At 39.5% G+C, this 26369-nt stretch overlaps 1 protein-coding gene across 9 annotated transcripts in view; it reads right to left on the minus strand.

Moving 5' to 3' along the window:
- Positions 1-26369, minus strand: part of tjp1a (tight junction protein 1a) — a 72318-nt gene that overhangs the window by 30860 nt on the left and 15089 nt on the right. For all 9 annotated transcript variants that reach the window (XM_042343113.1, XM_042343119.1, XM_042343115.1 and 6 more), the window contains exons 2-6: positions 7455-7511; positions 6926-7050; positions 4527-4629; positions 2306-2600; positions 944-1047 (exon numbers count right to left, since the gene is read on the minus strand). In XM_042343113.1, the coding sequence (XP_042199047.1) occupies positions 944-1047; positions 2306-2600; positions 4527-4629; positions 6926-7050; positions 7455-7502 (675 nt within the window). In that variant the 5' untranslated portion in view covers positions 7503-7511. The remainder of the gene's footprint in view (positions 1-943; positions 1048-2305; positions 2601-4526; positions 4630-6925; positions 7051-7454; positions 7512-26369) is intronic.

Consider the following 26369-nt stretch of genomic DNA (forward strand, 5'->3'; position numbering starts at 1 on the left):
GAAGTCCAGTACACGATCACAAACAATCAGATCTTATCTGGAAAGAGTCCCAGGAAACAATGACATTTTATGTACAAGAGTTACAGACAATGTTAACATTTTATTTGCTTCCTGGCCTTGAATACAGAGAAAAGTACACATGAACTATCACTTGCTGATTACAATTCCTTGGGACTAACAGCATCAGCCTTCAATCTAGCAATGCACGTAATACCTGTGCAGCGCACCAATAATTTAAAACGGAATAAAACAAAAGTTAAATTAAGATATAAAAACTAAGATGATAACAGTGCAAATTCTTAAGATTGTTGTTCTTCATCAAGAGACACCTGGTGTAACCAAAACATTCTGAACAATGATGTTAATTTGCTGAGGAGGTAAAAACAGCAGCGACAACATTAACCCAATGGACATGCACAAATCTAGAAGAAGCAAATGGATTCTATTTAGAGCTTAAAGCATATCAACTTTGCGTTGCAAAACTCATGGATGTGCCTGTACTTCACACTCCCACACAAAGGTGTACCTTTGAAGGAGCAAACAACAGTTGACTTCCCAGATAAGTATGCTAAGTGCATAAAACCAAGCGTATTAAGATTTAAAAAAATAAAAGGCATCAGTAGATAGTGGGCAGGCTAATTTACATACCAGAATAAGCTCACAACCCAGAATCAACTGTTTAGCGCTTACTAGGGTGGGGGGAATGGACAAAGAAATTTACGGGGTCCCTAAACATACACAACTATAAAAGCAGCCACAAAGCTTGATGAGCAGCCCTGCAGAACCATCTCCTATGTTGCTGGACTGCAGCATAGCACAGCCCTCAACATCAAAACAGATGATTATGGTCCAGACCTCACAGTTCAAGAACCAAAAGGGAAGAGTACAATCAAAACCTTCACAAATTTTAACTTCAAAGATTAGGAAGTGAAACTTGGCTCACCTTCAACACTACATCACCCTCATGAATGTTGCCATCCTTTGCTGCCAATCCTTCTGGCGAGATTTCCTTAACAAAGATGTGGCTCGCCAATCGCAGGCCATACTCTGTTGGACACAATGACATCAATAACTAACGTGCGCCCTAAATCCAGGCAGAGTGTTCCATTCTAAAATTCCATGGCACCCTCATCCACCATGCTCCTCACCAATCAATCAACACCCATTACATAGGATTATTTAAAAATGGGACATTCCTCAACTGATCTGTAGTGATTGCACTGAATCATTGATCCTTTTGTGTGACCATGGAAATACAGCAATCACTTGGTCACTATTAAAGGCATTGCAAGCACAGAAACATATCGAAACCTCCATTGTGAAACAAACTCTTTAGATGGTTCCGAAGTCAGAACTTCAAGGCTCTCTGGTTCAATGAGGACATGAACCTGGACAAATCAAACTAGGATCTCGTGATTTAGAATGCTCATACCGTCGCCTTACAAATCTAAAAGATAGGAATGAGGAATCATCGAGTTTGTTTCACTCACAGCGCTGATTATGAATCAAGAGAAGATCACTCAGTGAGTGCATCCTGCTAATAGGATTCTGAATTTGCATGCGTGTAGGCGCACACTTAACTTAAGGGACAGTACAGCAGAAACTGCTGATGGCAGACAAATAACCAAAGGAAAAACTTTCTAAGAAGAGCAAACATACAAAGGCTTGCTTGCCTAGGAAAACAATGAAGTGAAACTTCAGGATATTAATGCTCTGCAACAATCTATATTATTCCATCTAAACCAGTATACCTTGCCAGATATATTCCTGCAGTCCCAGCAAAACTGAATCCACAGAAGTTTATAGAGTCCTGGATCATTCATTTCAAAACAAATCCACATAACATTCAATATGGTGACCAATGCGGATTTAGGAACAGCACAGCCCCTTTTCAACCTCCACCCGGACCAACATGTCTATGTGCTTCAGCAATCCGTATGGGAAGCCATAATTTACATTACTGCCTCGTAATCATTTAGACAGCCATTCTAACTTTTCCAGTTCAAGCGACTAACCTGTTCGTATCACCTGCAAGTTCCAGAGGATAACCACAAACTCAAATATACTATACACACACAAAAATATAAATTATATATATAAAATTTAAATTTGCATAGTTCACATATGCCTTATCCTGCAACATGGAACACTAGCGTAGATTGCAGAAACCCTTTTAAATGTTTGCTAAAAATTTGAATTAGGAGGACAACATTCAGTCACAAGAAGAACCTGAAGACAATAGAACTTGTTGCACAAGTGAGCATCATTTTGCAAGTCATTTGAATTCTTGTGATAAGACACACACCTTCATTCTTTCTCGACTTTACCAATGTAACTTTAATGGGTTTTGGTGGTAGATTTGAGGTGACCGATCGCCGGTCTGATCTCGGCGATAAGCTTCGCTCCCTGCTGTCTGCTCTCCTGCCAATGCTCCTTTCACTTCTTCTCCCACTATAAGGACTGGGCCCACTCCGGCCACTTTTACGATCATAAAGCTCCTCTTCATCCTCATAGCTGTCATCTTCAGGCTCGGATATCGGTCGACGATCAGGCTCCGGCCTCATTACCGGCATCTGAACCTTCCGTTTCCTCCTTATTGTCTGCGAACACCAAAAGAAAACCATTATTACCTATCAAAAGCACACCCAAGGGTCATTGTGCAAGTTAAACTGGTTATAAGGATCTTTATTTCCAACTCTGACCAATTTCTCTCTTGACAAATTAAAAAAGTGTCCAATTTTCTTCCCATTGGCAGAGTCCTCTGCTCCTGGTCTCTAGACTTTGAAGCCTATGCTGAGGTGCAGTTCCACAGGTGCTAGATGCCCTCCTGTACCCCGCTAAGTGGCTATTTTTCATGTGTGAACTTTTTCCACAGTGGTCAGTTTTGCCAGGCCACATGACTGCCGAGACTGTCACAGCCTCACCTCACGCAGCTGACACACATTCACACTATTACTAGAGGGCACTAAGGAAGGACCAGGACCAGTGAACTTGGCTGATTTTAACCTCTCTGACTGAGAGATGGTGGGCAAGTTGAACCTCACAGACACGCATGAGACAAGCCAACCAGACCAGGTTTCAAACCACCAAGGTCCAGTCTGTAAGACGTAAGATACAGCTCTATTCACTGCATCACTGGGGCTGCCTACAACAAATCTCTGAAATTAATCACCCCAATCAGCACCTATCATTTGAAGAACCTAACCACCTCTAAAACATTCTACTTGGGAATTTCTATCAAAACTCAGCCAGAATTCAAATTTTCAGTTTATGTCTAACCTATGGTATATGATAAACATTTGGAGAATAATAAAAGGGAAAGAGCAGGGAAGTGAGACAGGAGCAGTTAGCTTCAAGAAGGGAACACTTTCATCTGTTTAGACTCGAAGGGCCAAATGGTTTCCTATTATGCTGTAATTTCTATGATTGTATGAACTGAAAACAAAGGCAAACTGATTTCATTCCTGGAACATATCAAAGGTCCCCCACTGCCACTACAGACACTAATCGCACAAACCATCCGAGTTTGGCTGCCCCGCTGTTGGACTGCTGACAAGCAGCAGTAGCAACATAAGAGTTTGGATTACAGCAACAGCAAAACCAAGTCAGGAACAAGTGACAGCAACAGCTTTTAATGACATATTGATACCAACGGCAGCAAATGCTAGGCAGAAGAATAAGACCATTGTATTAAATATTTAATGCTGGAACTACAGGAATGAATGTGACAGATGCTGAGCACCATTCTCAATTCCACCATACCTTGCGACAACAGTAGCCGGCAAATGTGAATCAGATGTTGACAAATATCTGCTACTGTAAAGTTACTTTATGCTGTTGCACTGAGAAATGTGTGAGAATTCAAATGCAATGATTAACAACAATGTTTGGATTTTGATAGATTAAAGGAGGGATTTTTGTTAATAATTCACAACAGTTGTATGGGAATACAAAGTGACACAACGGCCCCAATGTGTATTTAGTGTTTTGGGTGCAGAGGTATGCAGAAATAAAGTTTGAACAAATGGAAGTCAAGGAAAGGTAGTGAGCAACAATTTTTCGACAGTGGTAGAATGTACAAAAAACCCTGATACTAAAGTGCATTTAAATAGCATCTTAACAAAGAAACTAAACTCTCAATAATTTCTCTGCTCAAGCTTGTAATATTAATTTGCTTGAGTCAGTTACATTACTATTTGGCTCTTGAATATTGTACACATCACTGTTGTAGATGGCTCAGCCCAAGTGTTTCAGGCTGTGAAATACTCTTATTTCTGTAGGATTTATAAAAACAGAACGGTTAAATGAGGCTACGTTCTAGGAGTCGCATTAATTGTTCCCATTTACCTCAGGGTTTGAAATGTTCAGAAATGGGAAAAACTAAATTCATGATGATATCAAATTTTGAGTTTACAAACTACCACCTTCACAGGTTAGGAATTACAGTAATACACAATCTCACAACTGGTTGAATACATGCAGGCAGGTTAATTTCAAGTCACACCCATTTAACATGCACTACTTACAATCTTTGCATTCTTTCCACTTTTGCGCAACTGTTGGACTGCAAAAGCATGCTCCACATTATCCATGGAAACCGCATTAACCATGACAACACGGTCATTCTCCCTGCAAAAAAAAAAAACCCTCCAATTAGAACAGATTCCATTCCATTTTAGCTGCAAATGCATTTTTTGGGTTCCAACAGGACAACAGCACCGTAAGGGACATAGTTTAGCCAAAGTTCAGTTTCTCATTTAACTAATACATATGTATTTTGTGCAAGTGTATTTGGTACAGCACATTATCACGTTGGAAGGACGTCTCAAAGCGCTTCACAGGATTTACCGTGAAATGGTTGAATGTATTTTGTGGGCAAACACAGCAGCCCAATTGCGTAAAGCAATGTCCCACAAACAGCCCTGAAATGAATGACCAATTTGATTTGGGAAATTTGTTACCAGGACGCTGGCAGAAACTCCCTTCTCTTTTCGAATAGTGCCATGAGATCTTTAATGTCCACCTGAATAGGCAAATGGGACCACGGTTTAACATCTCATCTGAAGTTAAGATAGAGAAACTAGCTTTGGAATAAATCCTTGCCTTGGGTGGGGGGGAGAAGGGAGGAGGGGTGAAGAACACTTTTCCATTAGTGAAAATGTTGAATGCCCTTTAAATTAATCGAATACAAGACAATGATTTTCGATTGATGAAACCATCAGATGTTGCTCTTCTATGCTACCGTAAACTGATATACCACAAACCTCTGCATTTGGCTCAAAAGGTAACTACTGAACTAAATCTAAACCAGACGCAGTTGTATCTGGGGCAGAATTATACAAGTAGCAAAAGCACAACAGATAAACTGTTGGTCCAGAAAGTAAACTTTTGTTTCTCCTTTCCAAATATAGCTTTGATTAATGTTAAGAAAATCAGGCTCCTCTTGGTACTTGCAGGCACCCAATCTGAAATACGATTGGGCATTCTAGATCCAATCTCTATCCTCAAGATGACACTGTAGTCAAAAATTTGAAAAAGAAAAATATAAAAGGGTATAAGGAAAGGGCTGTGGACTGGTACTAAATCAACAGTTCTTTCAGAGAGCCGGCAATCTGAAAATGGCCGCATTCAGTGATGTAAAATTCCACAATTCTAGTGTGTAAAGAGGAAAATTAACCGACAGGTTTGTCTTTTTCCATTCAATGGGCAATGAAAATAAGACACTGCATCTAACCAGAGAGCATTTGCATTAATCACTGAGTCACCTTCCTCAAACAAAAGGATAAAGGTTAAACATTTTGCAGCAGAGTATGTTATCTTCACTTGCTTATTGCTTTCCAATCTTTTACAGTTGTAAATCTAGCGTGTGTTGGAGTAAAGATAGATCACAAAGGAGGTATGGATGAAGAAGCATTTTATCTAGTGTCGTCATTACGGCAACAAGCTATTTTCTTCTTAATAACTACAACTTGCATGTGACATAGCGATTATCATGTCATTGAGACGTCTCAAAACAGTCCACAGGATACTTTACTGTAAAGTAACGTGGCAGCGTGTATTTTGTGGGTAAATGTGGCAGCCAATATGCACACAGCAATGGCCCCAAAATAGCCATGGAGTGAGTGACCAAATTTATTTGGGAGATTTCTGGCCAGGGCACAGGAATAAACTTTTTTCGAATATGCCATTGGATCGTTAACATCCACCTGAACAGGCAGATAGGGCGCAGTTTAACGTCTCATCCGAAGATGACACCTCTGACAAAACAGCACACTCCCAGCACTGTGTTAGAGTGTCAGCATGGACTATATGGGTATCAAGAGCCAACTTAGGACTTGAAGCTACAACCTTCTGACTTCCTAGGCGAGAATGCTATCAATAGAACAGCTTTCCTGGTAACCTATTACAAGGGTTGACACACTACTAACACTCTGGTGTCTGTCCTAAAGTGTCCTTCACACTGGCTGTAATTTGTAGATTGTGTTCATTAAGGCAATATTCCTTTTGTTGATGAATTCCATCAGTTTTCCAATTATTTTGGTCAGACTTATGGGACTGCCGTTTTCAAGTTTGGCTGCAAATAAATTCTTTAATAATAGAAATTACACATGGCTGTTTCCAGCCTGTACGAAAGTTCCCAGTAACAACCAGCCTCCTCAAAATGTCTTATCAGTGCTCCACAAATCAGTTGAGTTCTGGGGATTTGTTGTTTTTCAGCCACTGCCAAGCTGGTGTCAAGCTCCTAGGGCTCACATCATATCTGTTAGCATGTTTTTAATGTACCGCCTGGTTAAAACACCTCCAGGCTGTGTGTGATATGCTAAGAATTTCAGTCCGCTTGACTGCAACATCAACTTGGAAATTAAAGTAAAGAGAGTGGGGCAGAGGATAGTGTAGAGTAGAGGTGCGGGTTAAGCACACTTACTGCAACAGTCCTTCTGCGGGACCTCCTTTCAAAACATCTGAAATTACAATGGAAGTTTCGCCACTCTGAAAATGTGGGTTATCCTTTCCTCCGGATATTGCAATCCCAAACCCAAATCCAGGAGCCTAAAATTAAACAGAAAGGTTACTGATTGAGACTCGATCCAAACAAAAACAGACTGAAAAATGCACCGAGCATTCACACCTTCATATATTCATCAATACAAGCATTTAAAATCCTACTGCCATTTCCAAATATTTCACATATTGGATAACCTGGCATGAAAAACTGAGGTCAGTCCAAATTTAGGGGAAAATAACCTTTCCTTTTCTTGCTGAGCCTGTATCTTACACATTTGTTTTGTATGACTTTAGCCATGAATATACAACTTCCCGAACACCATGCAGATTTAAGAACTGATGTGGAAAATTTTCCTTCTGCAGTTTCCTGACATCTGAAGTTGTACTATTGTATTATGCCCAAGGATTCAATATCCTGACATTCACTGGATATGGAGCTGGTGACTCACCCTGTGAAGAGTGACCGTATGCTGTTCCCAGATAACAGTTTCCTCCATGACTGTGTTCTGAAATAGAAGAGAAATAGAATAAGCAAGAGAAAGGAAAATCAGTTAATACCCGTCGATAAGTACAATACGTTTACGTGAAAATAATTGCAGAAGTCAAGCATTTTGATTTTTGCTAATTTCACGTGCTTCAGTTCATCTTGTTTAGAAAAACAACCACTAGTAATAATACTAGGAAAAGTCAAGATTATTTATTTAACAGATTGGATCCATATCAGATGCATTAAAAAACACCTACCGAAAGAATTTCCCTTTCACTGTACACCCCCACCCATCTTCATATACAACCTGTCTTACCTACCATCTAATGACCCAGTTCACTACCACTTAAGAGCATGACTTAATAATAATCATGCTTGCATTTGATAGAGCGCATTTTACACCAGGAGGACAACAACCACAAAATTGCATTAGCAAAGCGCCTTTCATGTCAGGATGACATCCCAAGGGTTAAACAGTCAGGGATCAGGACCCGAGTGTGGGGCGGGTCACAGGGTTGGGATGAGGGAGGGCAGAGGGGGTAGGAGGGCAGCTGAAGGCATGATCAAAGAGGGTTTTGAGTCTCGCCTTGAAGGAGGCAAGAGAGGGAGCAAGGTGAAGGGATTGTGGGATGGAGTTCCAAAGAGTGGGGGCAAAGAGGCGGATCGGGCAGGAGACCTGAGGTCTTCTCAATGTGCTTCATGGGATTTACTATAAAATGTAGTCACTGTATTTTTGTAGGTGAACGACCCAGCTGAAGAGATAAGAAAACAGTGAAATGCACTTAATGTTTATATAAATAAGTTCTGTGCTTAAGTACCCCTTTACAATTTTCGCTCTCCTGAATGAAACCACAGTTGCAATAATCTGATTAACAAATTGACAAAAGAATACTCTGATTAACAAATTGAATTTTTTCCCCATTTATTTAAAATAAAATGCGTCACAAGAATTTGGGACTGACAAACTGCTGGTTTTAGGACAGAATACCAAACTGTAAAAAGTTTAATTACTTTTAAAGAGTTAGTATTTAGGAATTATTTTTCTTTTGCAAGTGAGAAATGTATCCATTTTTGACTTGAGAAAGGATATACAGGATAATATGGATGGACTCAAGCAAACACCAAAAACAATTCAACCAAACAACTATTGCTGTCACTAAAATGCAGCCGCTCCTAATATCAGAGTGGAAACCCAATCAAAATCACGCATGTGTACAGGAAACTATAGTCAGACTGTAAACTTTGAGCAGCTAAACAGAAATGAAATATTTACGCACAGGGGTTTAGAGATAATAATACCGTTAAAAATCAATTCAAGATTATTATTTTACTTTCATTTTTACTTTTGCATATCTGTATTGTTCTGCGTACCCCCATGACCCTTAAACGCACACCCAGTTGTAACCCTCTGATATAAGCAAACAGAAGACAGGAGACGAGTTGGTCAAATGGTGGATAAGTAGGAATGCGAGCAATAGAGGCCCCATTGTACAATGCACAATACATTTTATAAATCATGCAGTTTTCAACGAGTATTTTGCACCAATGAAACCATTCCATTTCTAGGGCTACAGTGAAACTAATGAAAGGCTTTTTTCATAGTATTGCAAAGCATCACAACTCAGTTCAGAAGTGAAACCAGTCACAATTCTTGGTGCTCCTGTCGGAAGTGAAATATTGCAGCATTGGGCAGCTCCTGGCATTGTATGCTTATGTTGCCATTGTTAATAGTTCAACAACAGTCTTGAGTCAATGGTCTTCACAATTTAACTTTTATAAAATTGTCGTTGTCCTCTCAAGGTAACTACTGTTAGAGATCAGCAGTGTAAACTCTGTACAAACTGGAGACAAGAGTCCTAGTCACCACACCCGTGCTCTGGAATGCTTCCAAAATCACTCAAGATCACAATCTTACTCTCTGCTTTCAGAAACTTCCTGAAGACTCATCTGTTCTTCCACGCCTTCTTACTGTCAGTTGTTCGTCCCATCGTTAAGATGGGAGGGCTTTTTGTATGTATACCTATGAGCCGTTGCATTCCATTGGCACTTCTTTCGCAGCACACTAGTTGTGGCATTTATGGCTTACAACCATAGAAACGGTATCAGGAATCACAAATAAATCCCAGCAAAGCATTGATAACATTTGCCAAGTCACACAATATCAAAGACTTGAAATGTAACAAAGATTGTATTTTTTTAAAATGTTCAGGTTTTTGTACCTGTGCCATTTGTTGCAGGTCTTACATTTGTTACACATTTTAAAGAAAATGTTTTAACACAAGTGCATTTGTGAAACTTAACACAAGTATTTGATTCTTCTACCAGAGGAAGATGAGCATTATCAAACCTGCCAATTCAGTCATTAAAATCACACCAGATCAACCCTCAACTCTATGGAGCACAGTCAACCTACTCAGCCTCTCATCATAATATCCCTCTTTGCCTGAATGCTTTAAACTGGACTTTACATTGAAAACAATGTACATTTATATAGCGCCTTTTATGTCTGGCGATGTCTCAAAGTGGTTGATATATCTTTTTGTGCAACCATCCATTTACAATGCATTCCCAAATTCCTTTCGAAGAGATTTCCCCACACGGTTACACTGAACACCGACACACTTACTTAATACATCAAAATTTACCTCTGCAGTTATGTTCCTTGACTTACAGTTCAGGAGGTATTGTAGCTTTATGACAAATACAAACAAAATATATTTGCATTGAATGAAGCTTGAACACAAGGCTTTGATCAAATTAGGCCAGGCTGAGACTGCGTTTACTGAACACAAAACAAGGTTGGTTTCTAATACTTCCAGAAGGGCGTTTTGATTGGGTTTTAAACATTTCTGGTATACAGATGAAGAACAACAAATACTGAGACACTCAGTTTCATGCTGAACTTGATTACTGAAGCAATCAGTACATGCTGTACTTTCCCATTTTAAGCTGCAACATTAATGATAGCTTGCTCTCAAGACGGTGACAAACCAACTTTATGGAACTTAATGTAGCAGCCCTCACATCAGAGGGATACAAAAGACACAAGAGCATCCAAAGTCTCAGCACTAAAAACATCATAATACTTACAGAAGTTTACTCCTTGCCACTGGAATCAGCACTTAATTTGACATTTCAATACTTAATAATAATCCTTGCATTTGATATAGCGCCTTAACACATCAAAAGCACTTCACAGCATGTAAAGTGGATTTATTATATATTTTAAGGGTGGAACAACCTTGCCCACTAAAGTTAGTTTCATCTTACTTAGTGACTGTAAAACACTCCCTTGTTGCTGAAACTCCCTCCCCATCTACACTAGTCAGGTTTCAACCCATTTAGTCACATATGACATCATTTTAATACTGACTCAGTTGTATTCATTCATTTTAGTTGCACCTAATCTGTATCCATTATAGTAATTCCCCTTATTGTAAATCACCTATCACTCAACAGATTGTAAACAAGTTCTTCCTCACAGCAAAACAGAGGTGCTTGGAAAGCTCCTGCTGGATCAATGTCAAAAGTCCGCATGGGTGAGTGTGTGCGTGGGGGTGTGCAGTAAGAGTTAAGCACAAATAAATCGCTCGTATACAAGGAAACTGGTGGAGGGCGGGATATCCACTGCAGACAGGCTAATTAACTACGCAGAGGTTGACTGATTTACAGGTCAATTTAAAAATATTCCACCTGTAATAAAAAGCTTACTCCACTCAATATTTTTGTAAGCTGATCAAATAGAGAAGCACCCTTGCCGGGTCATTTTAGCCTGAACTCGGGTCAAAGATTTGATTGGGACAGCTTTAAGAGATTGAACAACAACTTGCATTTATAATAATAAATAATAATAATCCTTGCATTTGATATAGCGCTTTTCACATCTTCTAGAGGTCTCAAAGTGCTTCACAGAATATACTGCATAGCATCCCAGAGAATAACTCCACGGTACAGCTCCATGCAGTAAATAAGACTCAACAGTCAATATTACAAGGCAGAGGGGTTAAGGATGATAAAAATAATTTAAAATATTGATTAGTATTGCACTGCCTGCAAGAATAGACAATGTTGACAAAGCAAAATTCTCCACACAAAAAGGTCACTGCAAGTAAATTTAAAGCCTAGCAATGTCATTCCAAACTACGCCCTCATGTTAGCTTATGAAGCCAATGAGTTAGCGTAGACTGGATCTTTCAAAGCTGATCCATACAATACTTAATGTGAACTCTCTTGAACCTTTATTAAATAAATGCTTGTACTGCTCTTTAGAGTTTAATGAATTCAAGTTTGAGAATGAAGCAAATAGTTGGAATGGTAACTAAACAGTCAGCACAACGTTTAAATACTTTATTTTTGAAAATATATATTTATTTATAAATATATTTGGTACAACAGAAATCCAAAACAAACACAACGAAAAACATCTTGTTACAATTTTTCTCTTCTCCCGAAGCAAAAACATCCTGTTGTTTATGGTACATTCCTTCACCACACATAGGTTGTGCACAGGTTTTTAGGACACTCTCTTTAAAACAGGTTTAAATACATCTCTACAGTTTAAATTCATAATTTCTATTCTGTCAATCAGCCTCTCCTGGAGAGAGTAACTTATCTTTTAGTATCCACACAACAGTTCGCATGCAGATTATAGTGAATGACTGCTCCTAAGCGATATTTGAAAAATGGTAGATTTTATGATGTATTAAAAAACAACACACACTAGTACTTAAATGAGCTAGGCTTAGGAACGCTCACCACTGGCAGGTACGATTAGCTTAGGCAGCAACAGCACCTGGCACAAACAAGTGAACAAATGTTTCCAGGTAGCCAGGACCAGGAGCTGAATGAGCCATCAGCGAGCTTCACTCTGACTTGTGCTCAAATTCATAATGAACTGTGTCGCGTCCAGGAATTCTATTCCACAATGCAAACTGGATGAATTCCAGAAATGCACAGCCTCACTTCAACCTCAACCAGTTCAAGTGGTCTGTTAAGTTAAATACTGCATTAGGATGTTTTAATGCTATTCCTAGAGCAGGTTTTCCTATTGCAAGGCACAGACAGTTTTCAGGTCTATAGCCAATAGCACTGCAAAAAAGGAAAGACAAAATATCAATTGTTTTCTCCCAGTGACGCTCCCCCCTGCCCCCAGCAGAGCGGTCTGACAATTTTCTGCCTGTGGTTTTCACATTCCTGGCCTACACAGATCAGAAATCATAAAAGCCCACTCAAAAAGGCACAAACTGGCAGCTTGGAGTGGTTTATCGTTAACACTGTACTGTTAAACCCAAGCCCTCCAGATAAAATATCATTCACTCTGTGTGCAAATTGGCTGTCTCATTTGCCTATAAATGGTCATTACATTTTTCTGCAATTCTCTGTGAAGCACTTTTGGTCAGCATTTATAATCAGTACCAAATATTACAACCAGCATTACGTAAACTGAGTAATTTCCACAGAACCAGCGACTCTAGGTATTGAAGAGGTTTCACAATAACCTTGCATGATTAACACAACATTAATACAGTACAGACTTTCTACATTATAACAGAACACATAACAGGGTTGTATTGTAGTAACGTTTCTTAAAACCATTCACTGTTTCTAAAATTATGTATCGGAGATCAAAACAATTTATTGCACTGATATTAGGACTGCAGTTACCTGCATTCTCGTGCTCAAATGGAGATTTGCACTATAATTTTAAGGCGTCAGTAATATCAGTTTGTACTCTGCTGAGATAACCGCATCTGCTTTGCAACCATGGCAACAAAGGTGTGATTTAATCTGGTTTCGCAGCAGGAGCTGTGTGCGACTGTGGTTGGCAATGCACAAAATCGTCATCTTAGATCACATCTTTTCAATCCTCTAATCTAATCAGTATTGCTCAACAGCTGACCACACTCAGCTAAACAAAAACTGACCACCAGAGGCTTAACCAATACAAATTCCAAAATATTTCAGGTCTTTAATTTTTGTAGAACTAATTTTTTTTATTTGTAGTGCTACATTGCAAATCAGATCCAAAGTATTTCAAACACTTTAATCCGTTTGTGCTTTACGCTTCATAGCAATCCAAGTTTGGTATAGTATGGGGAATGTGTTGAGAAGCTAGGGTCACCCAATACCTTTGCGGTGTATATCGAACTTGTACATACATGAGCTTGTACTCATCGGACTCCCCCTGCAACTCAAATTAAATGTTCAGGTGGGAAAATGTTCTGGTTTTCTGACTCCAAGACCCAGAAACTGCAACAGAAACCAACCACACTTGCCAAACTAGGCAAGAAAAGGAATTCTGTCCTGTTAATGGATAGCAGGTCAATCAACATCTCAGAAAGATAGCGTCACATTTTGTTTCAGGTGTGACCATTCCTCAGAACAGGAAAGACTGGCTTGGAGAAGCTTCTGATGAGAGCAAATGAAGCAAGCATGATGTAGATCAAGATACCTGTACATTTGAGGATAGGGTGTCCCTCTTCTCACAAGCAGATTCTTCATTAGTCACTATTTTAGCCAGGACACAGCCTCCATTAGTTTACATGGGCAGTCTGAACTATATTCCTGAATAAAACATCTGCGCTCACCTGAATTATTGCTTGTAGCTATCTACTCACACTGCATACAGTAGTGTTTTATTAATTGCATCTGAAGTTAAATACAATTATAACTACTATTTACACGTAGAACAGACCATTTTAGGAAATACCCTGCCCCCTAAAGATGAGCTGGTATACAGCTAATAATAACAGTGTCCCACAGTGATGGACTGAAGTGACCAATTTTATTATTTTTTTCTTGAGGGATTATTATCAGGGTTATGGAGTAAGGAAACTTGCCCAAGGTTATGCCTTGCCAGGAATCGAACCCAGGTTTCTCGCTTGAGAGGTGAGTGCTCTAACCACTGAGCTACAGGACTCCAAAGTACAGTTAAGATACAGCTAAGGTGCAGTTAAAATCAGTTAAGAACACCTGGATTTGTTCAACAAACCCCCCCCCCCCACTCAGCCCAAATTCAGTGCACCGGGAAAACAGACGCAAGCCAATGTGTTTTCACTTGATGGCTCACCTTCCTGCAGCCCTGTGTGCTTTTAAAAGCACAGCAAGATTTATAGGAGTTTAGGTTTCCTCTGAAATTGTATTGCGATAATAACACCAGGAAATGAGTGCTTAGGAGGAAGGTCTAGCCTGGAGACGACAAGAGCCAGCAGTAACACAGGACTTGCTGCACTCAACAGCGGGACTCTCACTGCAATGCAACATTTAACAATACCACAACTCACATTCCAGAAACCTAAACTTCTATTGGTTTGATTCTAAAGTCCGTGCAGCGCATCTTTCTCGCCAGTTTCACCTTCTATTCCTAGTGCTTTGGTTATTTGCTGAATATTTCTATGCAAAATATTGCAATTTGCTCCCCCAGAAAGCCACCCGTCAGAAAAATCAATTGAGGGCTGGGGAGGTGGGGGGAAGAAAGGGATAGACTCTTGGGAAGTAGAAATATTAACGTAGCTAAATGTTAGACAAGTGGGGTTGTGGGAGGGGATAGTGAACAGTGCAATAGAGCCATTTGTGGCGAGGCAGATTCAATAGGGTGAATAGCTGACAATTCTTATGTGCCTATTCAGAAAACCACAATGCTGTAACACAGAAATTTGCTGATGGACTCAATTTGTTTTGTTTCTTACAGTCTCACTCTCTGCTGCAGCTCATGAAACTGATCAGTCAGGTCAGACGGATAAGTCCCCAGAGATTACAGACTGCTGAAATACCTCTGATGTGTACTCATTTGATCATTATAGTGAGTCCGTTCAAGCAGCATTTTCACACTTGGCAACAAAAAATTTCAAGGTAACATCAGCAATAATTCCGGATTGCACACCAAACCACTGGATGAATTTCATTGCCATTCTACAGGTTTTCCCAGAAATGTGGTATCAAACGCAAGGAGTATTATTATTTATTATCCACTTATACCAAGAAATAAAGTTGGTAAAAATCACACTGCAAAACTGTTCCTGGGTATGAGGTTATTCAACATTAACTATAATATACAAAGTGGCACAGTTTTAAATGTTAGATTGGAACATAGAACTCTAATCAACATTTTGTTCATTGCGTAAATTAAGAATCATAGAAAATTACAGTACACATTTCCTGTGGCGGTGTTATCCTTCATGATACCTTACCTAATTCCATTCTCCTGCTTCTTCCATATCACTTTGCACATAGTAGCTCATTGTTTTTTGAAAGAATTTAGACATAGCAAGTGGTCAATCTGGTTATTAATGAGGTGCTACCTAACTGGACACATTCCTGAAACTGATTATGCTACCAGAAGCCAATCCAGTCAAACAAACACCAATAAAGTGTAGGTGGAATCTTAAGGCTGTTATGCTTCTGGGCACCTAAACCACCAAATTACAGTCTGCATTTGAATAACCATTTCAGCCTACAGTTAAACTGCTATATATCAGTGTTTTATTGCTTTAAGTTTGTAAAAGCAAGTTCACTGAAAACCAATTTTAGTTTGGGAAGCAAACCTGTGTCAGGCATACTTAGTTGATAGCACTCTCACCTCTGAGTCAGAAGGTCGTGAGTTCAAGCCCCATGTTGGAACTTTGAACTGTCGAGGCTAACATTCCCATACAGCGCTGGGGGAGCTCAGCGTTTGAGCAAGTTCCGCCCTACAGATTGTTTAGATGGACCGTGAAGACCCCATGTACCACTCAAAAGAGAAAGGAGTTTCTCCCAGTATCCTGGCCAACAATCCCCAGATTAAATTGTGCACACACTTGTAGGGTTGTGTGCAAATCGGTTGCAGCTTTTACCTACAAAAGACAGTTACTTAACTTTAGAGTAAATCCTGTGAAACACTTTGAGACAACGACAACAACTCGCATCTATATAGCGCTCTTCACGTGGGGTAGCCTCCCGGAGCGCTTCAGACATCCTCCTGATGCCAGAGGTGTTATAACAAATCTAAGGATTAATAAATGATTATTAAATGTCTATAATTCCACTCTCCATAAACTCCATCTTACATAGATCTCCATAACTTGAATCTTTTTCCGCCAGGCTCCAAACACTCACTATCGTAGAAATATACAGCACAGAAGGAGGTCATTTGGCCCATCGTGTCTGTGCCGGCTCTTTGAGAAGAGCTACCCAAATCAATCTCATTCCCCCACAAAGCCCTGGAAACTTGCTCTGCCCAAATAATTATCTACTTCTCTCTTAAAAGTTGTTATCGAATCGGCTTCCACCACCCTTTCAGGCAATGCATTCCGGATCCGAACAACTCGCTGTGTGAAAAAATTAGGGGAAATTTTCTTACTCTACACGCCTCTGTTTACCTAGCAGTAAGTAGGAACCCAATTCTTAGTCGATTGGCGGATTGCTTTTCTGGGGATAATAATTCCTCAAAAGAAAATAATAATTTGGTCCATGACGCTTTGCGGGACGCTGCTGTGCGCACTTGGCTGTCGTGTTTCTCCCACAAATATACAGTCAATTCACTTTACGGTATATTCTGTGAAGCGCTTTGAGATGTCAAGAAGACGTGATAAGCTGCTATACCAAATGCAAGGATTATTATTATATTGATGTCTTCATCAGTGCTAGTAATGCAAAAGTGGTATAATGCCCTTGAAAGGGTCTGTACAACTTGAATTTATATTGCACGTCTCGCACAGGATAGCATCTTAGAGTGCCGCACTATAACCTCCATTGAGGATCAATGCTAAAAGTGTGGATAAGAAAATGTCATTCTGCTCAGGCGCACTTCTTTGCACAGGGCACCCAATGTATCCAATGTCAAAGGAATAAGCATTTCAAGTCTATCTATAACCCTCAAAGGCAATTGAGCAAATTCCAAGATACCAATCTATCGTCCAGGCTTCCAAGACATTCCACAGCTCACATTCCTATTATCCAACAGAACCTCTGCCAAGGAGCACCGTGTTTGGTATGAGATCTAAGCATGCAGATATTTCCACACCTTCAGTTCCTTTCACAAATAGACACTTTCATTTATCAGTTAATACCATAGTAATTCATTCATTAAATAAATAAATCTAGCCTCAAAACTACAACTCTGGGTTAAAATGACATGATCGATTTTACAAGGTCCTCATAAAATATTAATCCTCAAAATTTAAAGGTAAGGGGGAATCTTTGGGCTGTTAGGCCTGAGGTGACATGTCAGACAAAGGAATATTGTAAATGGAGTCAATCCTGTGTGGCGCACTTGGTGGTCCAGTTCGAGACATGTACTCCAAGACACTGTTGATAATGGACAATCTGCCTGACTTGTCAGCAGCACTTGGAGGGAGCAAGCCAGTCACTGGGGTCTGGGACTCTTCCTCAATCAGCTCATGGTAACCTTTCATACCCCCGCCAATTCCACAAAGTGTATGGTGCTCCTAGCAGGGCACACAGCTGGCAGATTGTCATTCTCTGCAGTTTTAGCTGTTTAAATTCTGCCGTTACTTCAAAGCACTCTGGTAACCCAAAGCCTTGGCTCTTGCCAACCTGTGTGTAAACTCTACGGGATTATGCAAGCAAGCTATGTCCCTTGGGGAGAGAGTGCAGACTCCACACCGTTCTTATGTGACACATTCAGTAGTTCGGTTTGCAGATTGCAAGCATGGTTCCCACATGTGTCACGGACACCCGACTTGGGGAAAAAAATCCAATGAAAGATACAAAATAAAACAAAATGGGGAAATACACAAAATATAAACTGGAGTTTTAATCCTAAAGTTTTGCATCTGTATTAAATGTGGTTTGAGCAATCGAGGCAATCGCCACCTGGACTAATTGCAGCAGTTATCTGCTCAGAGATGGAATTTTCCATTCACCACTCTCGTCTCGTCAGGAGCCCCAATATCTGGCGTCATCACACCTCAGCTCAAAAACAAAGGCTAGGTCTAAATATAATTTTGTTACCAAGAGACGAGTCTATGGAGGTCTGCCTGGCTGGAGGTCACTGCAGTAATTAAATTTAAAATAGACTAAGGGAGTAATAGCTGAGTTCTTAAGATTGGAGAGTTTTTCACAAATTCCAAACACAATCTATAGTGAAATCACAAATGCTGGGTACGACATATTTTATTCAGAATCACAGAAGTGCAAAGAACATGATCTGCAGAGCACAAAACAACAGAACAGCTTTGAAACACCAGACTGCTTTCTTAGCATTTCACATATCCAGACAGAAGCACATTTATGGTGTTCTGCAAATTACAAGCAGACCAGTAAGCATTAAACAAATGGTGACAATTAAATCAGATTATTACTTTCAAACAAAAAATGTCTCACAACAGTTAGCTACAGAATCAACCCCAGAAACTAAAAGCTATTTTAATGTGTTGTATTTGATAAAATAGTTGCCTAATGAAATGTACTGTTAATTTAACCAACACCGCCTCACTACAACAGCTTCCCCCTACAAAATGGGTCAATTCAGGCTGAAGATACCATCTGACATCCACAGAAGCTCAAAGTGTCACTGTAAACTACTCGCTGCTTCAGTGCAAACACTCTGCACTAATTTGGGAGAAGTACATTTGGGTTATGGTATTGCGTTAGTTATCTGAACTTTTTTTAAACAAACTTTTCCAGAGTTCCATAATTAAAAAGCTATCGCTGAGAGAAGAGATAGGGAGAGAGAGAGAGAGAGAGAGGGGGAAAGAGGAGAAAAGTTCCTGGAGTCTCCATCTCAATATACAATCAATAGTCTCTGCCTGTGTAAAGGAACTCTGGCAAAGACAGAGCTATCCATCCCTCTGAAGTGAAGATGTTTCCCAAAGTCCAGGTTCAGTTGCTAAGTGAGACTGGACAGCTAATTGTGTGAGTCACCTTGCATACATCTCCCCGGCTCAGCTGGATCTGTTCATTTTAGTACGGCTGCAGAGGCCTTAACTTAAAGAAATGTTCATGAACTGTCAACAATTTTAAAACCAGTTTTGCATCAGAACTAACCACATTGGTATTTCGGGTGTGGTGCAAATTTAGTTTGACATCAACTCAGTACCACAAAGCGAGATGCAGCAACCAGATATGCGCAAAATACTTGCATAAATTAACGAAACAGGAACAAATCTATTTTCAAGTACATAAACATACATTTATTAACTCATGGTTTCAAATGACATAAAGAATCAAGTAACTGGTACGAAAATCCAAGGTGTCAGCTACGCTCAATTAGTAGTACTCTTGTCTTCGATTCAGAAGGTTGTGAGTTGAAGCCCCACATCGGCACTTTGAACTCTCAGTCTAACACTCCAAATCATATATGCATATGCTGAATTTAAGTAAAAAGCCAAAAGCTAATCAGTTTCTTGTATACGTTTCCAAAATGTTCAAATTCTGACACCATACGCATTCAATCATCTCCAACTGAGATGAGAAAACAGCCTTGCCTGCATTTTTCAATAAAAAACATTCTATGGAAAACACCTGGATCCATTCAACTCTGGAACAATTAGATATACTTGTCTATTTTTACCCATTTACAATGCAGTTAGTCATCTGAGTAACTCAGTCTGTTGAGTACTGGACTTGACATCAGACGTTACTGGGCTTGAATCCTGGTGAATCCATTCAGCACTTGAGGTTAGGTACCATGTCTAAAATTAATCCTCAGGGTGAGGAAAAACATTTTTTTTTGAAAGGAGCTACCTTCTACTGAACCAGATTACTTGGCAAATCCAGGTAAATCTATAGTAATCCAAAAACAATGGTTGTCAAGTCATCATTCAGATATGAAAGTGTAGAGGTGTTTTCACCCATGTGAATCAAAGATGTAATGAGTATAGTCCTAGTGTGAAACCATGGGTTCAGAATTTATATCCATTTGTATCTTTAATACAAACATCCCCAGTTAAATAAAGGACTGGGGCACTTATTGAATTTAAGTACTTAAGATACTTTGTTTTTCATCAAACACATATTTACCATTGACTACTTAACCTAACATACTAAACTCATCAAAACAGAAGTACATGACCGGGAATGCACTGCAATGGTGCACATGTAAAGCAGTTTCCCTACAAACCAGTGGACAAAATGGCTAATACAGTGAACCCATGCAGAACAATAAAACGTAATAATTGTGAATTCCCCCCATATGGGGAAATTCTATTGGGTGATCTGAGGAAAAAGCAGGGAATTGGGATTAGAACAGATAGATGACTTTCTTGGAGGGGTAACCATCTAATGGGACTAATGGCTTCCAATTTCTATGATAAAACCTATGATAAAACCTTCGGGTTAAGTAACTTTGATGAGGTAGCAATGCACTCTATCAATCAGTTATGTGAAAGATCTATGTGAAAGAAATTGGAAACAGTGACTAATTTGGTCAGAGTGAATTTGAGCACCAAGCAATGATTTCTGTACATCTAAGATGGCAGATGAGTCTTTCAATCTATCATTGCTTAGTTTTGAAAGCTATTTTGATACCTTTGCCTCAATACCATCAGACTTGCTGTGTGGCAACTGTCAGAACAAATGTCCTGTCACGTTGGTGCTTCATACACCTCGAGCACAATCTGAAATTAGCTACTGTAAAAGGTTTAAAACTAAATCAGAATGCCATGCTGTGGAAATGAAATTCTATTCATTACAAAAACTGATTGGCATTTCTTCAAATTTGACTGGAACTTGTACACACACCCAAAGATTGCTGTCTGCAGGAAACGTGCCATTTAAATCCAATAATATTGTAACCAGTGGAATATTTCTATTGTTTAAAGTATTAAATAGCACAACTTGACAAAAAAGCATTTTTAAAATCGGGTAATGAAATTTTGCTCTAAAAAGAGCTAAAACATCGACTACAAAATATCACTTAATGTTCCTGAAACAGATTGTGGGATATGTACAGATTGCTGCTGACTTGAATCACACAGCTGGGAGGAGGGTAAATTCACTAAATGCCTGTGAAAGTCCATGGCTATCATGTCACACTGCCAATTAGGAAAGCAAGGCTTGAAGGAATGTTCTGGGGAAACTCGGGAGCTATTTCAGGGTTCTTCTAGCGCAGTAGTGAGGAAAGGATTTACATTTGGGAACTTTAGAAAAATTAACTAATACTACATTCTGAAGTTTGATTCTTACTTTGAAAAACCATTAAAAGCAAAAAGTAAAGCTGCTGATGCCTTATCAGTGCCCGTCTGCTTCCAAGAGCATTTCCTTGCTAACATACAGGAAACTGCTCACCAAAGGAGAGCAAAGCTTCTGAAGAGTTAGAAACCAGAGACCTCGAGTCCGGCCTAAAAAACATGCACTTAATCAGTCCGACAAAATTCCAGCTCAGCTGAGAGCTAAACAACTCACAATGGCAGGACTGCTCCAACACCTGCTCACCAGTCACCACAGAGCTGTCTGTAATGCTACATTTCGATCAGACCTCAGAATTAAGGAGCAAGTTTTTTGGGGGAGGGGGAAGAGAAAAAAAATTAAACTTGTCCAATATGAATTATGCTCCTCACCGATCAGCCACCGAGTGTCACTGACAGAAGCTATCGAGTTTATAGGTCAGATCACATCATCCCAAGGTGGAGGGGAGGAGACATGCATGTCAATGACCATTGGGGAGAAGAGGCTACAAGAAATTCTGAACTCACTGCGCCTCTGGTCAGAGTGCTCACATCCAGGCACACTAATAACAATATACAAGACCAAACATTCATACAATAGATGCTTTGAATGCTGAATTCCTTCAAAAGAGCAGTCAGCACATTATGCAGGTTTTAATAAAATAACAACATTGCACGCTCACCAGTGTAATGGTCACTGCTGATCAAAGGCTTCTCTTAAAGCCAGGCAGTACTTGCCAATTTAAGTGTTTAAAGGCTTTTAACCCCACACACATTTGGTGCAGATTTAATGTGGAAAAACAGATTTTGTCTGCAGGATAAAAGCTCTCACAGCTTGCATTGACTTAGACGTAAAAACTAAATGACTGCCCAACTATTCGTGAGCTTTCAATGAGTGCATCTGGTCAACTACCATTCATTACGGCAGAGGAAGCGATTCAAATAACCTAATGATAGGCAATGTTTTAGGGGAGAGTAAGGGTAGGAGGCTGACCAATGGCACAGTCGAAGAGGAGGGTCCTGAGACGGGTCTTGAAGAAGGCAAAGGAGGGTACGAGGCGGAGGGGCTGTGGGATAGAGTTCCAGAGGGTAAGGTCAGAGTTAGTGAGGAGCAAGGACGTGGAGGGCTTTGAAGGTGAGGACCAGGATCTTGAGTGATGGGGAGCCAGTGGAAGATAGGGGTGATCAGCCAATGTTAATGGAGATTTTAATAGGAAGCATGCATACAAAATTAAAAACTAACATAATAGAAAATGTTAGAAATTTAGAGATCAGGCAAGATCTGAAAGGACGACAAGTGAAGATATGACTGTTTAGCAGCGTTTCTTTCGAATACAAAGTAATATGCTGTGGATTTAAGGCGTTTTTTTACATTTTAATAGGAGCAGCTGAATGTGGCACAGCAAAGACTTCTCCAAGTTGATTCTCATATGTATTTATCAGCTACACTCTGTCTCCCAAAATGTTCAGCAACACAAAAAAAATACTGCAAATATTGCAGTTACATTATGCTGTAAAAGAGCTTCTGTACAGGGACTCCTCAAACACTCTACATTTAACTGGCAAACATTAAAGGGCAGGGGTTATTTCAACTGTTCACGCCTTATTTGCTGCAACAATCCTTTTGCAAATTATCACCTTGTCTGTTTACCTTTTCCAAGGTAACAGGTTACCGTGTTGTACAAAGGTAAAGAGCTGGTAAATCAAAATCCCTGAACTAAAATCAAGAGGGGGGAGAAAAAAAATCTCACTTTGATTATGACAATCCTTGCATTTGATATAGATGGAGCCTTATCACATTGCCAAAACATCTCAAAGCACTTTACAGAATTTACTGGGTCTTCATAGGCAAATGTGGTAGCCAATTTATGCACAACAATGTCCCACCAACAAACAGCCATGAAGTGAATGATCCATTTTATCTGGGGGATTATGAGCCAGGACACTGGGAAAAATCCCCTTCACTTTTCAAATCGTGTCTAGGAATTTTTAACATCCAAATGAACAGGCAGACAGGTCTCAGTTTAACTTCTCCTCCAAATGACAGTACTTCAGACAATGAAGCACTTCTGGACTCCATTTATAAACTACACAGAAAAGTCAGTCCTATTAGACTAGATATGTTGTGCTTTTCCCCTCCTTCCGCCCTACACACACATCTCCAGAATGTGGAACAAAACCTATTGACATATTTTTAAAAAATAAAACTGTCAATTGACACATCTTTCAATCCAGTCATTGAAAGCATTATAAATAAATGAATAACTATTATTACTCGCCTGTACAAAAATTTGGTGCCTCACATTACCTGGTACAATCTTTTTTACAAATCTGGCTTTGTGGCCTTTGAAGTCATTTGTTCCAATTTCTCCATTAACTGCAAGCACAGTCCCTGAAGGCCAGTGGTCCAGAAAGGGGTGGGTGATCCTTGATTAACTTCATACCGTAGCAGTTAGTCATGAGATTATGCACATCCCACTAAACTGAGCAGCCATGTAAGCATGAACCAGTACTCCAAGGACAAACTGAAGCTTATTCACTGCTCCTTTTATGTTTTAATGGAAGGCAATCCTCATAGACAATCAAACGCTGAAACAAGCATTTTGTTGTACAGCATGTCCATTGACTAGCACGTACCAGTGCAGTGCAATGCAGCAAGACTGGAAGGATGAGATCAACAAAATCATTCAAGAACAGTTGACAATGCAATTTTGATGAACGTTATTTCCCCCAAATTAAAACAGCTAAAACGGTCAGTTTNAAAAAAAATCGCTAGTTGAAAATAAAACCAGGCCATCTGTAAAGTGTAGCCTTTCTTTTTGGTTCAGCAACTCCCAGCAGGTCCCACGGCTATTAAAAATCAAAGTTAACTTTTTTCATAAAAAGTTAAACTATCAAACCACATTACAATCACCCGGGTGGAATCCTGTTAAGTAGCATTAGAACCTGAGTGGCATGAGAAGCAGTTTTGAATGTTCCAGTACATTCCTGTCCTCACGCTGCGGACACAGACATTGCCAAAGCTGAGCAGTCAACTTTAAAAGAGAGCAACAAGAGATGGCAACAATGGCCCATAAACAAGTTCTGCACATTTCCTCTTTGATCGTAGGCGTCTTACTTTCCTTAACCTAGAAATAAATTTTGAGACATGCCGCAGCCATTTGCTGGATGACCATAAACTTTGAATAAATTTTCTTAAAATTGCAAAGAGAAATATGCCTGGCAATAAAAAGACATTTTATGTACTTAATTACTAAGAGCAGATTGATATCCAGTATGTGAATATCTCACATTCTTGTCATTAACTGTTGAGTTAGCACAATTACACTATAAAGCACTAGCCAATGTCTCAATCTTTCGAATGAACTTAAATTTGGCAACCTTCCCACAAAAATTATAAGGAAACGTGTAGAAATTTAAAAGCATCCATTTGAATTTAACACAATATGGTAGTCCTACAAACATCAAGACTTTCAGGAGTTCCCAAGTAGCATAGTAACATTCAAAGTATAGCAAGCAAAGGGTTAAAATAATCTATCACAATCTGGTCACCCACAGGTAAGACTATAAATCCTGTCACATAGCTTGCCAAGGCCCATCCTGAATAGCGAGGAGGCACAGAATTCCCCTTTAATCAAACATTTACTAAATCATTAATCTGGCACTAATAAGATTGTAAAACCGTTGAATATCCATCACAGATGCCACTTCAGCCTCCCCCCCTCCCCTCAAGGATAATGTGTATAAATACTACTCCATTTCAATTTAGCAATAAGAAACTGCACGTCTGGTAATTTACATTTACAAAAAACACATGGGGAGTATTTTAAAGACAAATATAATCTCAGGATTTAGAGAACATTTCTAAACCCCTGGTACTTTATGGTTAGCACTTCATCTGAACTCGTCGATTAGATTATAGCTTTGTCAGTTACTCCCTGATATCCATGGTATGTGCGGATACTGGATATTTGTTTGCAAATTGTTGTAGTCTCCAATGGATGTAGCTTCCATTTGTCAAATGACTCACAAAGCTTTCAAATTATTCTGACTTGGAAAACAAACATTACTGAAAGCGGAAGATCAAGTCCCTAGAATATAATAAGTAATATTAAAGTGGCAATCTTTGGCACAGTTTTCTAATGAAACAATTATGAAAACATAAAATGAGGTCATTCTCAATACTATTTCTACTCTTATACATTGATATATCATATATATAATCCGGTGTAGAAGGATTTCATATATACCCACACAGAATATAAGTAAATCTAACAAATTCCAGTTAGAATGTATTTTTACCTGGTTCATTGCACTTCTAATAAACATTCTGTTCGAAGATTACACAAGCATGAGCTGAACAGAGTACAAGGGGTGCACAAACACTTCAACTGTAGAAATACACTGAATCTACAAGCATTAGAATCAGGCTCATCACTAAGAGAGAAAGTGAGTGAGTGGGCGGGGGGGAGAGGAGTAGAAAAAAGGCAATAAGGGACATTGAGAAGAACTGACAGTATGATATTGTATTGTCAGTATAACTGACAGAATGTTTTGGTTAGTACTGTATTTTGTGTGATGACCAGTTATCTACATTTTTCCGTATTCAGTTTCCATCAGTGCAGATATCGGGCTCGTCACTGTAAATCAATAATCCTGTGCCCTCCAAACCCTATTGATGAGGCAGGTTTGGCTGGTCTGTCATCAGCAGTGCCCTGCAGTACTGCCTGGCCCAGGAACAAGACTAATGAGACTGCCGCAGAGGATTGACT

Source organism: Callorhinchus milii, unplaced genomic scaffold, assembly GCF_018977255.1.
Source record: "Callorhinchus milii isolate IMCB2004 unplaced genomic scaffold, IMCB_Cmil_1.0 Scaffold22, whole genome shotgun sequence".
Taxonomy (NCBI): domain Eukaryota; kingdom Metazoa; phylum Chordata; class Chondrichthyes; order Chimaeriformes; family Callorhinchidae; genus Callorhinchus; species Callorhinchus milii.